This window comes from Liolophura sinensis, chromosome 2, assembly GCF_032854445.1.
Source record: "Liolophura sinensis isolate JHLJ2023 chromosome 2, CUHK_Ljap_v2, whole genome shotgun sequence".
NCBI classification, from domain to species: domain Eukaryota; kingdom Metazoa; phylum Mollusca; class Polyplacophora; order Chitonida; family Chitonidae; genus Liolophura; species Liolophura sinensis.
Genome location: NC_088296.1, coordinates 3,633,633 through 3,648,127, shown reverse-complemented (window position 1 = coordinate 3,648,127; position 14,495 = coordinate 3,633,633). Strand labels below are relative to the sequence as shown.

Here is a 14,495-nt window from a genome sequence, read left to right as displayed (position 1 = left end):
CAATTAATTCTAAAAGAATGGTCACAAACAATTCATTCTAGAAGAAAAACAATTCATTCTAGAAGAAAAACAATTCATTCTAGAAGAAAAACCATTGTGAGGGAGAAAAACAGCCCTGGCTGGTGGAAAGGAATCCAAGGTGACAGAACTACAATCTCTACTCTAACAAAACAAAACTATGTGTACCAGTCATGGTAACACACAAACATGAGGGTGTACACTGACAGAATAAATGCTGATATAAGAGCATTCTATGGCGACAGAACTACAATCTCTGCTCACACTAGAAACCGGAATTCTAACAGAAATAAAACCCATGGAAACAGAACTATGTGTACCAGCCATGGTAACACACAAACATGAGGGTGTACACTGACAGAATAAATGCTGATATAAGAGCATTCTATGGCGACAGAACTACAATCTCTGCTCACACTAAAACCTGGAATCCTAACAGAAATAAAACCCATGGAAACAGAACTATGTGTACCAGCCATGGTAACACACAAACATGAGGGTGTACACTGACAGAATAAATGCTGATATAAGAGCATTCTATGGCGACAGAACTACAATCTCTGCTCACACTAAAACCTGGAATTCTAACAGAAATAAAACCCATGGAAACAGAACTATGTGTACCAGCCATGGTAACACACAAACATGAGGGTGTACACTGACAGAATAAATGCTGATATAAGAGCATTCTATGGCGACAGAACTACAATCTCTGCTCACACTAAAACCTGGAATTCTAACAGAAATAAAACCCATGGAAACAGAACTATGTGTACCAGCCATGGTAACACACAAACATGAGGGTGTACACTGACAGAATAAATGCTGATATAAGAGCATTCTATGGCGACAGAACTACAATCTCTGCTCACACTAAAACCTGGAATTCTAACAGAAATAAAACCCATGGAAACAAAACTATGTGTACCAGCCATGGTAACACACAAACATGAGGGTGTACACTGACAGAAAAAATGCTGATATAAGAGCATTCTATGGCGACAGAACTACAATCTCTGCTCACACTAAAACCTGGAATTCTAACAGAAATAAAACCCATGGAAACAGAACTATGTGTACCAGCCATGGTAACACACAAACATGAGGGTGTACACTGACAGAATAAATGCTGACATAAGAGCATTCTATGGCGGCACAACCACTACCATCTATGGCGACAGTACTACTATCCATCCATGGCGACAGAACTACTACCATCCATGGCGACAGAACTACTACTCTCCATGGCGACAGAACTACTATCCATGGCGGCAGAACTACTACCATCCATGGCGACAGAACTACTACCATCCATGGCGACAGAACTACTATCCATGGCGGCAGAACTACTACCATCCATGGCGACAGAACTACTACTTTCCACTTACACTATAATCCACCCTAAGGACATCATTAAAATATGTCTGCTAAAAGGAACCTGACCAAAGTCTCCAAAAAAGGGCCCTATCCTAAAGTTATCATCTGACTTTTGATGGATGTTCTTCTCTGCCTATGTTAATTTCCCTATTAGCAAGAATTAAAAATAAACAAATGAGAAAAAATTTGCTTTCAGACCAACCCTATTTTTTCAGATAGGGTTAAAATACCCCCAACAAAGAATTTTTTCCGGATGGCCTTATAGGAAACTGATGATACCAAATAGGACGTGAACAAAATAAAAAAAAAAAAATCCACATCAACAGGACAGCGAGCTGGAACTTCCATGGTGACTGATAAGTAGTGAAAAGGATTAAAACTCTTTGACTGGAAACAAAGGAAACTGTTATCAGCTAAAAAATAGCTGATTCATAAAAATCAATAGAGATGATAACCGTGCATGGAGCAGGAGTTGAGGTAATCGATACTGAAATGCACCAATCAATTATGAATTAGTAGAAGAAAGGTTAATGAAACAATCCACGTTTTATTATTCACTGTCAGAAAACTGATTTGGCGTGCGGCGCCGACTCATCGGGCATTGGGCTCACACTGAGTGGCTGTAATATATGGTGCTCTGCAGCATGAATCTGACACGTCTGGAATGCGCAGGACAGCCGGAGTGCAGTCAGCTTTCTTTACAGACAACACAACACACCTCACACACATGGATGTCAGAATGGAGGGCACTCACCTGGCTTAAAAGTACACAAAAATGTACTTATGTATTTACATCCTACATACAGCTCTGGAAACAAACAAATTCTGGGTTGTTTATTTTTACGAAGTAGGTGTACAAAATAACAAAAGTGTCCAAATTGAGACCACTGTCCAAAATGTGTCCAAAATGACTTCCCGGCCAAAACAACTAAACGGATGATGACGTTTAAAAACAAGAAAGAAAAATGTGCCCCAAAATGATTTGGCTGCCCACATGAACATGAAGAAAACGCCCAAAATGAACAGGCTATGTCACTTGACAAAGGTTAAACTTTAGGTGAAATAGCAATGTACTGTTCAAAAAAATTCTACCACAGGTACATAACCCTGGTACAAAAAAATATGTACATTTACATTGTATGTTACAAATGAAACACCCTGATTTGTCTGTTTAAATCTCTGATCTAAAGAAAGCGATTAATTTATTTTACCCTCCCAGTGAGGCAAATAGCAGTTTACATCACTGCAAATACTAAATTACGCCCTGCTCAGCTTTACATGTAGTGTACCTGCCAATGCTCAAAACCTAGAAGAGTTATCTCCCCTGATCCCAATCTTCATTCTTGAACTGTCACCTTGTCCTCTCCAGTTTTTTCGTGTACGTTTAGTATTACATGTACTTTGTGTGTTGCCTTTTGGCATATTTTTGTCTTTTGTTGGTAAATTTAAACAAGTCACACTTAGCCAGTCCATATTTTATTAACTTTCGTTTTTCCTCACAATTTCCATTTTTGGTACATCTCAATCCACGTGAGCCTCCCTAATTCCTCAACCTTTTCAGATATGAAAGAAGAATTTCCAGTGCAATTTATGCACGTTTTAACATGATTTTAGAGACAAAACTAGATGTATACTGGTTGGATTGGCCAATTTACCAATTTCAGGGCATCACAAGCATACTATTATCAGTCTACGAAGAATAATGCCTACGAAAAATGCTTGAATTAACACCTTGCAAACACACAAAAACCTTACCCAGAAGAATTACCCAGGGGCATGGCAAAAGGGGAGTTTCGCGTTCAAACCATCCTTCGTTAAATAAAGATATTATTATTATTATTATATAATAATGAATAATGGTCAAGAGGACAGCTACTAGATAGTATCAGTACAGCTGAAGGATTGCCAGATTACACAATGCACATGTACAGTGTATGGCAGGGCAGAAAGAAAGCATGATTAAAATACTTAATAACCCTGTTCCAAAACTTACAGCTAAATCTTAATACATCTGTGTGAATTTAATTCACAGCTATTTGTTTTTTTGTTTGACCCACATGAATTTTCAAAATGACCAAATGTTACTAAATTTCTGATTCAATCCTAACTATCTCCTATGGACAAGTGCACGTGATGTTTTTCAGTGACTAAGACATGATCGTGTCTGTTTGGGGCATCAGCAGGCACTGTGTTGACACACACCTTTGTAACCACCCACAGTTTTATGTACTGTACACTGCACTGCACCCCCCCCCCCTCCCCTGGACACACATAAGAACATACAGGCTCTATACCTGGAGCAAAGTGTAGTATTACATGTGTGTTAACGGATATCTGATCTATACTAGAGTCGGGTTCAAAGTTCAGATGAACGAGTATTCAATGTAAGGAAGAGACTGATCAGTAGCCAGGTCAGTTTCACCTGCTTCAGTTAAACCCCATACCTGTACATGTCTCACGACCAGCAATTCCATTTCCCTCCCTCTACAGAACATGATTGACAAGCAATTCCGTTTCCCTCCCTCTACAGGACATGATTGGAGGGGCAGTTCACGTTAATTTGTTGTGGGAGAAAATCATTTCAATTTTCTCTATCATGAGCCAGTTAAACATTTCAAAAGGGCAAATACAGCTTTCTAATTTGCGCACTCTTTTAACTAGCTTATTTTGGCGAAAATTTCCGGGGATGTTAAGAAACAAGGAACATAATGCCTTATATACCCAATTTTAGCGTCAAAATTTACGCATTTCTGACACAAATAACATTTTTCACTATCTGGCCAACATTAAATAACACTCTGGCATACGTAGAAGGGAGAGAGCCTGATTGTTGGATTGATGGAACATTCACTCAACTCTGAATCTCTAGCCCGGTTTCTAAAGATCTCTGTCTGTTTTCTTTACTAGATGCATGTGTACATGAAAACTACAAGTACATATTCAAATAGTAAATCTCCATATACTTAACCAGATCTGGAACGCAACATGTTCACAAAATGTTAAAGTATGTCAAATTTTAAACTTTTAACTTGTCAACAGATTGGATCCCTTGTGAAACTGAAAGTGATCGATCCCTAGTGAAACTGAAAGTGATCAATCCCTAGTGAAAATGAAAGTGATCAATCCCTAGTGAAACTGAAAGTTATCGACCCCTAGTGAAAATTAAAGTGATCAATTCCTACTAAAACTGAAAGTGATCGATCCCTAGTGAATATGAAAGTGATCAATCCCTAGTGAAACTGAAAGTGATCAATCCCTAGTGAAAATGAAAGTGATCAATTCCTACTAAAACTGAAAGTGATCGATCCCTAGTGAAACTGAAAGTGATCGATCCCTAGTGAAACTGAAAGTGATCGATCCCTAGTGAAACTGAAAGTGATCGATCCCTACTGAAAATGAGAGTGATCGATCCCTTGTGAAACTCAAATAGATTGATCCCTAGTGAAAATGAAAGTGATCAATTCCTACTAAAACTGAATGTGATCGATCCCCAGTGAAACAGAAAGTGATCGATCCCTAGTGAAACTGAAAGTGATCCTTTCCTAGTAAAACTGAAAGTGATCGATTCCTAAAGAAAATGAAAGTGATCAATCCCTAGTGAAACTGAAAGTTCTATACAGCGAAGCACTATACATGCATATCTACAACGTATATCTGCACATCGGAAATCATGTGATGTCAGATAGGTAAATAGATGTAACAGCACTTTGCTAATTCACAAATTTCGTTTATCAGATTTCAAACAAAATTTTTAAGACCACACAAATTACACAAGAATTTTAACCAGTAAATTTCCATTTACATTCAAGTTGTAAATTTATGCTCACTCAGTTTCTTACACTTCCTTACCCAACCCCTTACAAACTTCCACTGATAGTCACCTCCTTACTCCACCCCTTACAAATTTCCACTGACAGAAACTCCTTACTCCACCTCTTACAAACTTCCACTGACAGTCACCTCCTTACTCCACCCCTTACAAACTTTCACTAATAGAAACTCCTTACTCCACCTCTTACAAACTTCCACTGACAGTCACCTCCTTACTCCACCCCTTACAAATTTCCACTGATAGTCACCTCCATACACAAACCCTTAAAAACTTCCACTGATATTAACCTCCTTACTCTACCCCTTATGAACTTCCACTGATAGTCCCCTCAGCATAGCACCCCTTGCTTGGAGTAGTATCCCTTGCTCAGCGTGGCATCCCTTGCGCAGCGTGGTATCCCTTGCGCAGCGTGGTATCGTGGTATCCCTGGCTCAGCGTGGTATCCCTTGCTCAGCATGGTATCGTGGTATCCCTGGCTCAGAGTGGTATCCCTTGCTCAGCATGGTATTGTGGTATCCCTGGCTCAGCATGGTATCCCTTGCTCAGCGTGGTATCGTGGTATCCCTGGCTCAGCATGGTATCCCTGGCTCAGCGTGGTATCATGGTATCCCTGGTTCAGCGTGGTATTCCTGCTGCTCATTGTAGCTAATTATTTCAATTGATAAATTTGGCCTGTGAAACGTAGGTAAGGTTGCTCCATGTCTGGTGCATCATCCACACTGTACCATGTGTCGAATTCCATAAATCATATAAATTGTACAAAATTTTGATATGCAGCTCGTTGCACCCAAACACAAGGCTTTACAGCCTTACTCAGCTAATTGTTTATCTTTTACTCACAACCTTGTTCATTATTTATCTCTTCCTTCGCTCCATGTTTATCCCTTACCCAGCTCTTTGTTTATCCCCTAGTCACACCTTTGTTTATCTCTTACTCAGCCATGTTTATCCCTTACCCAGCTCCTTGTTTATCCCTTACTCAATTCATTATTTAAGCCTTCCTCAGCTCCATGCTTGAAATCCCTTACTTCGCTCCTTGCTTATCCCTTCCCTAGCTCCTTGTTCACCTCTTCCTCAGCTCCTTGTTTATCCCGTCCTCCACTCCTTGCTTAACCCATCCTCCGCTCCTTACTTAACCCATCCCCTGCTCCTCTGCTCCTTGCTCATCCCTTCCTCCGCTCCTTGCTAATTCTTCTTCTGCTCCCTGCTTACCCTGTCCTCTGCTCCTTGCTTATCCCGTCCTCTGCTCCTTGCCTAACCCATCCCCCGATCCTCTGCTCCTTGCTCATCCCTTCCTCTGCTCCTTGCTTATCCTGTCCTCTGCTCCTTGCTTACCCTGTCCTCTGCTCCTTGCTTATCCCATCAGCTTTTTGCTTATCCTGTCCTCCGCTGCTTATTTCTCCTGTATTTCGCTCCTTATTTATCCTTTACTCAGCTCTCTCGTTCAGCTCGTTCAGACAACTGTATAGTCAATGATAATTTTACTGATGTGTCTTGAAATTAAACTCCTGTCTGCCACTATCCAGGTGAACACCAAGTTTGGAAATACACACAAGCACTAGGACAAGTCCTGTGCCTGTTATGGTAGGACTGCCGTGTCGGGTAGGACTGTACATCCTGTGCCTGTTACGGTAGGACAAGTCCTGTGCCTGTTACGGTAGGACAAGTCCTGTGCCTGTTACAGTAGGACAAGTCCTGTGCCTGTTACGGTAGGACAAGTCCTGCGTCTGTTACAGTAGGACAATTCCTGTGCCAAATAGGATTTCAACATGGGCCCACCGTTTGGTACGTGACAAAAATAACATCGGACTTTTTTTTAATATTGTGAACATCTTGGAGATTCCATTGTGTCCGACACCAACTCATACAGTAGTTAAAAATATTTCCAGGTTTGGAACAATCTATCAACTTGTCAAAAGTTGTAGTGATCTGGAATATGAATCGTACTGTGATTGCCTTACGCAGATACGTATGCCAACTGTTCAACTTCTTCACACACAAGAGCCTGTTCTTCAAAACTTTTTGAAGACTTAATATCAGATTTAACCTTAAACCAGGTCTTCAATTCTGTACTAAGCCTCAATACAATTGCATATTAAATATGAATTGCTACTGCTGTTTTATTTTAGACTTTGGCCAACTGTATTAGCTGTTGATTCTAATTACAAAATTTGACTTAATACCAGTATTAGCTATTACACTTTTGAACAACTGAGTCCTTGGCCATACAGTGTATCTAGAAATTTCAAGATTCTGATCCCAAACTTTACAGGTGATTCTACAAAATGCTACTCAACATGATGCTTTCTGAGATCTTGTTTTAAATCTGTGAATGAAAGAAAGAAAATTTGTATGAAAACTGTGGTAATCCATCACCTCTATGTTGAATTTACTTGGTAGTTCTAATACAGCTTGCTGACATGTACATGTGGTAAGGGCATCCAGCAGTTTGGGAGCCCAAACATTTCACAGGACTAAAATAGCTCTAGATTTTGTTCTGCCCACGTCACACAAGCTCCAAATGCTAACAACAACAAATCCAGAGTCCTGAGATCCCATAACTCTGTCCTCCACTCAGTCACAGCTGAATTAAAAAAAAAAAAAACCTTGTGTTTACACCCATAATATTTACATTACATTAAATACAAACTGAAATCTACTGCGAACATGGTGACAGCACACTGGGTAATATGATCCATGCACAGGGTCATACTGATAAAAGATACACAAGTGTATATCCACAGAGCCGGGGGATGTACGTCCACGGAGCCAGTGTACATGTACGTCCACGGAGCCAGTGCACATGTACGTCCACGGAGCCAGTGTACATGCACGTCCACGGAGCCAGTGTACATGCACGTCCACGGAGCCAGTGCACATGTACGTCCACGGAGCCAGTGCACATGTACGTCCACGGAGCCAGTGCACATGTAGGTCCACGGAGCCAGTGCACATGTACGTCCACGAAGCCAGTGCACATGCACGTCCACGGAGCCAGTGCACATGCACGTCCACGGAGCCAGTGTACATGCACGTCCACGGAGCCAGTGTACATGTACGTCCACGGAGCCAGTGTACATGTACGTCCACCGAGCCAGTGTACATGTACGTCCACGGAGCCAGTGTACATGTACGTCCACGGAGCCAGTGTACATGTACGTCCACGGAGCCAGCGTTCATGTACGTCCACGGAGCCAGCGTTCATGTACGTCCACGGAGCCAGTGTACAGGTACGTCCACGGAGCCAGTGTACATGTACGTCCACGGAGCCAGTGTACATGTACGTCCACGGAGCCAGTGTTCATGTACGTCCACGGAGCCAGTGTACATGTACGTCCACGAAGCCAGTGTTCATGTACGTCCACGGAGCCAGTGTACATGCACATCCACGGAGCCAGTGTACATGCACGTCCACGGAGCCAGTGCATATGTACTTCCACGGAGCCAGTGCACATGTACGTCCACGGAGCCAGTGTACATGTACGTCCACGGAGCCAGTGTACATGCACGTCCACGGAGCCAGTGTTCATGTACGGCCACGGAGCCAGTGTACATGTACGTCCACGGAGCCAGTGCACATGTACGTCCACACAGCCAGCACACATGTACGTCCACGGAGCCAGCGCACAGGTACGTCCACGAAGCCAGTGCACAGGTACATCCACGGAACCAGTGCACAGGTATGTCCACAGAGCTAGTGCACAGGTACGTCCACGGAGCCAGTGTACATGTACGTCCATGGAGCCAGTGTACATGTACATCCACAAAGTCAGCGTACAGGTATATCCATAGTCATGGTTTGGGAGGTGGGCAGGGGCGGGGAGGGTGGAAAGGGAAGGTGTTGCGGTCTTAAACACTTTCCTCAAAAACCTATTAACCATCTAATCCAGTCAAGTCATCATCAGACATGATTGGTAAAGTAACCATTTAATCCAGTCAAGTCATCATCAGACACGATTGGTAAAGTAACCATTTAATCCAGTCAAGTCATCATCAGACACGATTGGTAAAGTAACCATCCAATCCAGTCAAGTCATCATCAGACAAGACTGGTAAAGTAACTATCTAATCAAGTCAAGTCATCAGACAGGATTGGTAAAGTAACCATCCAATCCAGTCAAGTCATCATCAGACACGACTGGTAAAGTAACCATCCAATCCAGTCAAGTCATCATCAGACACGATTGGCAAAGTTACCATCTAATTAAGTCCAGGTATCATCAGACTTGCAAAGTAACCATCTAATCCAGCCAAGGCAACATCAGCCAAAAAGTAACCATTTAATCCAGTCAAGTCACCTACAGGCTTGGTAAAGCAACCATTTAATCCAGTCAAGTCACCCACAGACTTGGTAAAGTAACCATCTAATCCAGTCAAGTCATCATACTGGGTAAAGTAACCATCTAGTCCAGTCAAGTCATCATCAGACAGGATTGGTAAAGTAACCATCTAATCCTGTCAAGTCATCATCAGACACGATTGGTAAAGTAACCATCTAATCCTGTCAAGTCATCATCAGACACGATTGGTAAAGTAACCATCTAATCCTGTCAAGTCATCAGGATTGGCGAAGCAACCATCACATCCAGTCAAGTCATCATCAAACTTTGGTAAAGCAACCATTTAATCCAGTCAAGTCATTGTCAGGCTTGGTAAAGTAACCATCTAATCCAGTCAAGTCATAAGGATTGGCAAATCAACCATCAAATCCAGTCAAATCATCATCAGACCTGGCAAAGTAACCATCCATTCCAGTCAAATCATCAAACTTCATAAAGTGTTTGGTAAACCAACCATTTCATCAAATCATCACTACACTTGCTGAAGTAGCCATCTATGATCTAATACACTAAGTAATTACCACACATGGTAAACCAACCATCTACGACTATCATCAAAACGTCGGTTAAGTTATCACTAAAGTTGGAAAAGTTAGCAATGAGTTTTGGTTATGTCATCAACACTGTTACATGTAACAAAGTAATATTTATTTATCTGACTGGTGTTTTTACACTGTACTCAAGAATATTTCACATATATGACCAAGGCATTGTTGTGGGAGGAAACCGGGGTGGGGGATTGGGGGGGGGGGAGGATCATCTGCAGGTTGTTTACAGATCTTCCCACTAGGCCTGGAAAGTTAACAAAGTAATACAAAATACTGTTAATACATACTACAATGTTGGTGGAGTCATAACATTGTTCAGAAAAAAACATGTTGGAAAAGTCTCCAAAATGTTGGTAAAGTAATCTTTAATAAGTGTTCATACACTCATTGATAGACACAGCTGGTAAAAGTTACCAAAAGTGTGGAGTGTTTATGTCATCAACTGTTACACAATGCAATACTGAATACATGCATCACTTAGATAGGCAGGCAGGTGATTACCAGAACCACTGCAGACTAAAATCATTGGTGAAGTTGGCAAAGTGATCAGTAAAGTTGGCAAAGTGATCAGTAAAGTTGGCAAAATGATCAGTAATGTTGGCAAAGTGATCACAAAAAGTTTGCACTGTGGCCATCGCCCTTTCTGTAACAAAATAGAGATGGCAAGTTACAAATCATCATCGACAGCGGTTGTAAAACTTTTCACTCTCGGCTATAAATATCTTACCAAAAACTTGCTTCGGTTTTGTTAACACCTATTCTAATGTTACCCAATCTGGACAGGTTATTATATCATTTCTGTGAAGTTCACATGAGCTCTTCAAAATCCAATGAACTTTGTTTTCAAATTACATTAAAAGCTCATGTGCCCTTACCTAAACAACACACTTTATTTTTCAAAATCTAAAAAATTTTGTTTTTCATATTACACTGAAAGATATGCTTTACTGGTCAAATCTGTTGAAGATTTAGCGTACTGTGGTAGGTATAAACTTAAATGTTATGCCAAGTTTATCGTATCTTCATAAAAAGATCATCGTCATATGACGGAAAAACTGCTGAGTACGACGTTAAACCCCAAGCACTCACTCACTCACTCACTCACGCTCAACCATTGAGTACGACGTTAAACCCCAAGCACTCACTCACTCACACTCAACCATTGAGTACGACGTTAAACCCCAAGCACTCACTCACTCACTCACTCACGCTCAACCATTGAGTACGACGTTAAACCCCAAGCACTCACTCACTCACTCATAGTAATAAACATTCAACAGAGTCAGTCGCCATGACATGGCCAAAAATTGCCAATGTGGCATTAACCCATAATCAGTCATTCATTCATTCATCCACTCATTGAACAGTGTGAAAAGCTACTGTACGGCAATGATACTGTATTCATTTTGATGCTGCTGAGGGTTATCAGTGGCATTACAAATATTCCACTTCAGCTGCCTAAGCAAGGTGGTAAGTACACCTGTGCAATTAATTTCATCACACTGAATCAACGAATAGGTGGAAAAATGCATAAGTTGCTCAGGTAAAAGAAGCCCAACTACACAACAGCTGCATCATCTGGATGGAAGTTAAGGTCGTCTTGCACTCGGACCCCTCGTTAAATGAGTGAGTGAGTGAGTCAGTGATTGGGGTTTTATGTCGCACAATTTTTCAGTCATATGACGACGAAGGAATCCTTAGGGTGTATGTAATGTGCCTCCGTGTCGCAGGACAGATTTCCACTGCTCTTTTATCTAGCGCTGCTTCACTGAAACGCCTGACCAAAGGCGAGTAAGCCACACCGCCTGAGTCATTATACTGATACGGGTCAACCAGTCGTTGCACTATCCCCTTCATGCTGAACCTTGTTCAATGAATGGCTGCCCATGTTAAACAGTATGATGTCAAAATTCTGACCAACTCACAGACTGATGGACAAAATGATTTATTCCAGCCCTGCTTTTCTGAGAGCTCTACATGTAAGAAGATAGCATTGTACAGAAACAGAAGAAAACTACAAGAAGCTGATAGCATTACAAGTAATATGATACTATAGAATGACAGTAGAATGAATGTCCAAATCACATGTTTGTCCTGTGGCATTTCTACTGCACCGCTACACAATAGCCATTCTGTATTGTGAATTTTATTCTATGCACAAAGTCAACACTTTCAGTTCAACAATTTTCGAAGTTATTTCAAAAATACCTTAACCATACACAGAGGATAATCCGGATCTAGGGTCTCCACGGTTAACAGAAAAGACAACTTTTGGCCAAATGTATGTGTACAGATAAGGTACCCCACAGGAAGAATAAAAAGCATAACTTTCTAGTTTTGAGATGTTGCACTATCGAGCTATCGCAGTTCAATGTAACCAAAATTGCACACATCGAAACAAAAGCTTTGTTTTGTGCTCAGTTTTAAGCAATCAGAGGCCATTATTTCTATAACCCGAGGTCCCACTGTTTTCTGCTCAAGTCACCCAAACTCTGTTTTGCCTTTTAACCATTCATGTGTGTACATGGGGTACAAGTTAAGTGACATCATAATTCCAGTTGCTCGGACATGGCTCATCACATGGCCTTGTAAGTGCTCCTAATTATGTTACTTCATAGTTACTAAGCACAATAGAACAAGATGTCTGTGACCGTTTAGGTCTACTTACAAACATATTCATAAATAACTCAGGCTATAATATTTGTTGTCTATTTCTTTTAAATTTGTGTTTGAAAACTACATGGTTGTATATCTTATTTTTTACTTTACAATTAATTAAATCAGATGTGTTGTGTGTCCATATGAAGCAGTTCGGTTCATTTAATAAAGCACCAGAACAAGTGGGGATATGTATGGTAAAGTGGACATGTACTTAAAATGTATGCCTGTTGATAAACCCTGAGCCACACATCAGAGTATGGGCTTAATCTGCTGTCAATGATAAAGCTCCAACCCATCACAGTACAAAAGGTTGAGCATACATTGAACTGCATTGAACAACCACTGTGGTCTTAGAGGAAGTTGAGGGGGTGGGGGTGGGGAGTGGGGGATGAGGGTCCTGACCACTTGACCAGTTTCACTTTTAAAGTAAGTTTGAAAGTAGACTTTAGACTGGTGCCGTTGGTGACCCACCATAATCCGAACATCCCCGTAAAGTCAACATGATGACACAACACTACAGAAGTGCTGAACAGCTCTAAAAGTGCAACCTGACGAGGGTAGGTTTTTATAGGGGGTGTGTCGGGGAGATGGGGACAAGTGCCCGCAGCTTTCTGCGCGGTCCGTGCTCCGGCTGTGCTGACAGCCTACCTCCCCTCCCCCCTCACATCCCTGCAACAACCATATTGTCAACACTAGCTAACTAGTTCACACACGTGAGACATCTCTAACGGCAACGACTCTAGGTCGACGACCAAGTTTGAAAATATGCCAGTAGAACGCAGCTTATTGGAGAGTGGGGTCGGAGCGGGAGGGAAAACTCCCGGAGTTAGTTCGGCGATCCCCACACAACTCTCTCAGTTCACACATGGATTGGACTTTTACCGCCATTACGGACCAAACACGTAGGCAGCTCAAACAACGCGGACTTCGCTGAAAACCAGGCAATGACTCCCCAAAAGCCTGACCCCTGTCCACTTACCTTTCATGTCTCCTGACATTCTCTAGGTCTCCTCATCAAGTCGTTTCCAAAAAGTCGCCCAAATCGACCTCGATCCTACACCATTCGTTGCGGATAAAAATAACTCCAGCGGTTCTGGAGCAGGTCAGCGCATCTCATTAGCATAAATTATCATATATTACCATTGCGCGACCTTGTGCAAAGCGGGCACCTGTTGGTTTTCTGCGTTCTATTTTGCTTGACGCGAAGCACGGGTCGTGCAAGTCGGGATGGATTTATTAAAGCTTGAAGAAAAAGTCCCGGAGTACGTGGCTCTAAATGGCATAATACAATAAAGCAGGCGACGTGCAGGATGTGCAAACTCAAAGTATGAATACGCCCTACTTTCTGCTAGACGAGAGGCGCAGTGACTTCCTGTGTGCCGTGCTTCGGCTCACGTGCTGTATGGAACCATGGGTAAAGGATGTAAATATCTGTATAATGAATGAAATGGTGTAGTGGCCTAAATTATATGTCGGCAAAGTGGCCTATTTTGTACAAACAGCAAAAAAAAACAAAAATTCCCTTCTCACGTCGTCCGTTTATGTCAAATTAACTGTCTGCTCAGAAAATAAACCTTAGTACAATTTGATTCAAACCATACAAACCCGCGCAACCTCCCCCCCCCACCATTTAGTAAGCTTATAGGCTTACCTAGTTCATACCTGTAAACGTATAGCCTCTGTGTACATCCCTTTTCGAAATACGGGTGCCTTATATAT

The 14,495-nt window shown here is 41.7% G+C and overlaps 1 protein-coding gene across 3 annotated transcripts in view; it reads right to left on the bottom strand.

The window, feature by feature from the left end:
• Positions 1-13,859, bottom strand: part of LOC135462740 (probable nuclear hormone receptor HR3) — a 58,791-nt gene extending 44,932 nt beyond the window's left edge. For all 3 annotated transcript variants that reach the window (XM_064739971.1, XM_064739972.1, XM_064739973.1), the window contains exon 1: positions 13,756-13,859. In XM_064739971.1, the coding sequence (XP_064596041.1) occupies positions 13,756-13,774 (19 nt within the window). In that variant the 5' untranslated portion in view covers positions 13,775-13,859. The remainder of the gene's footprint in view (positions 1-13,755) is intronic.
• Positions 13,860-14,495: the final 636 nt, after the last annotated feature.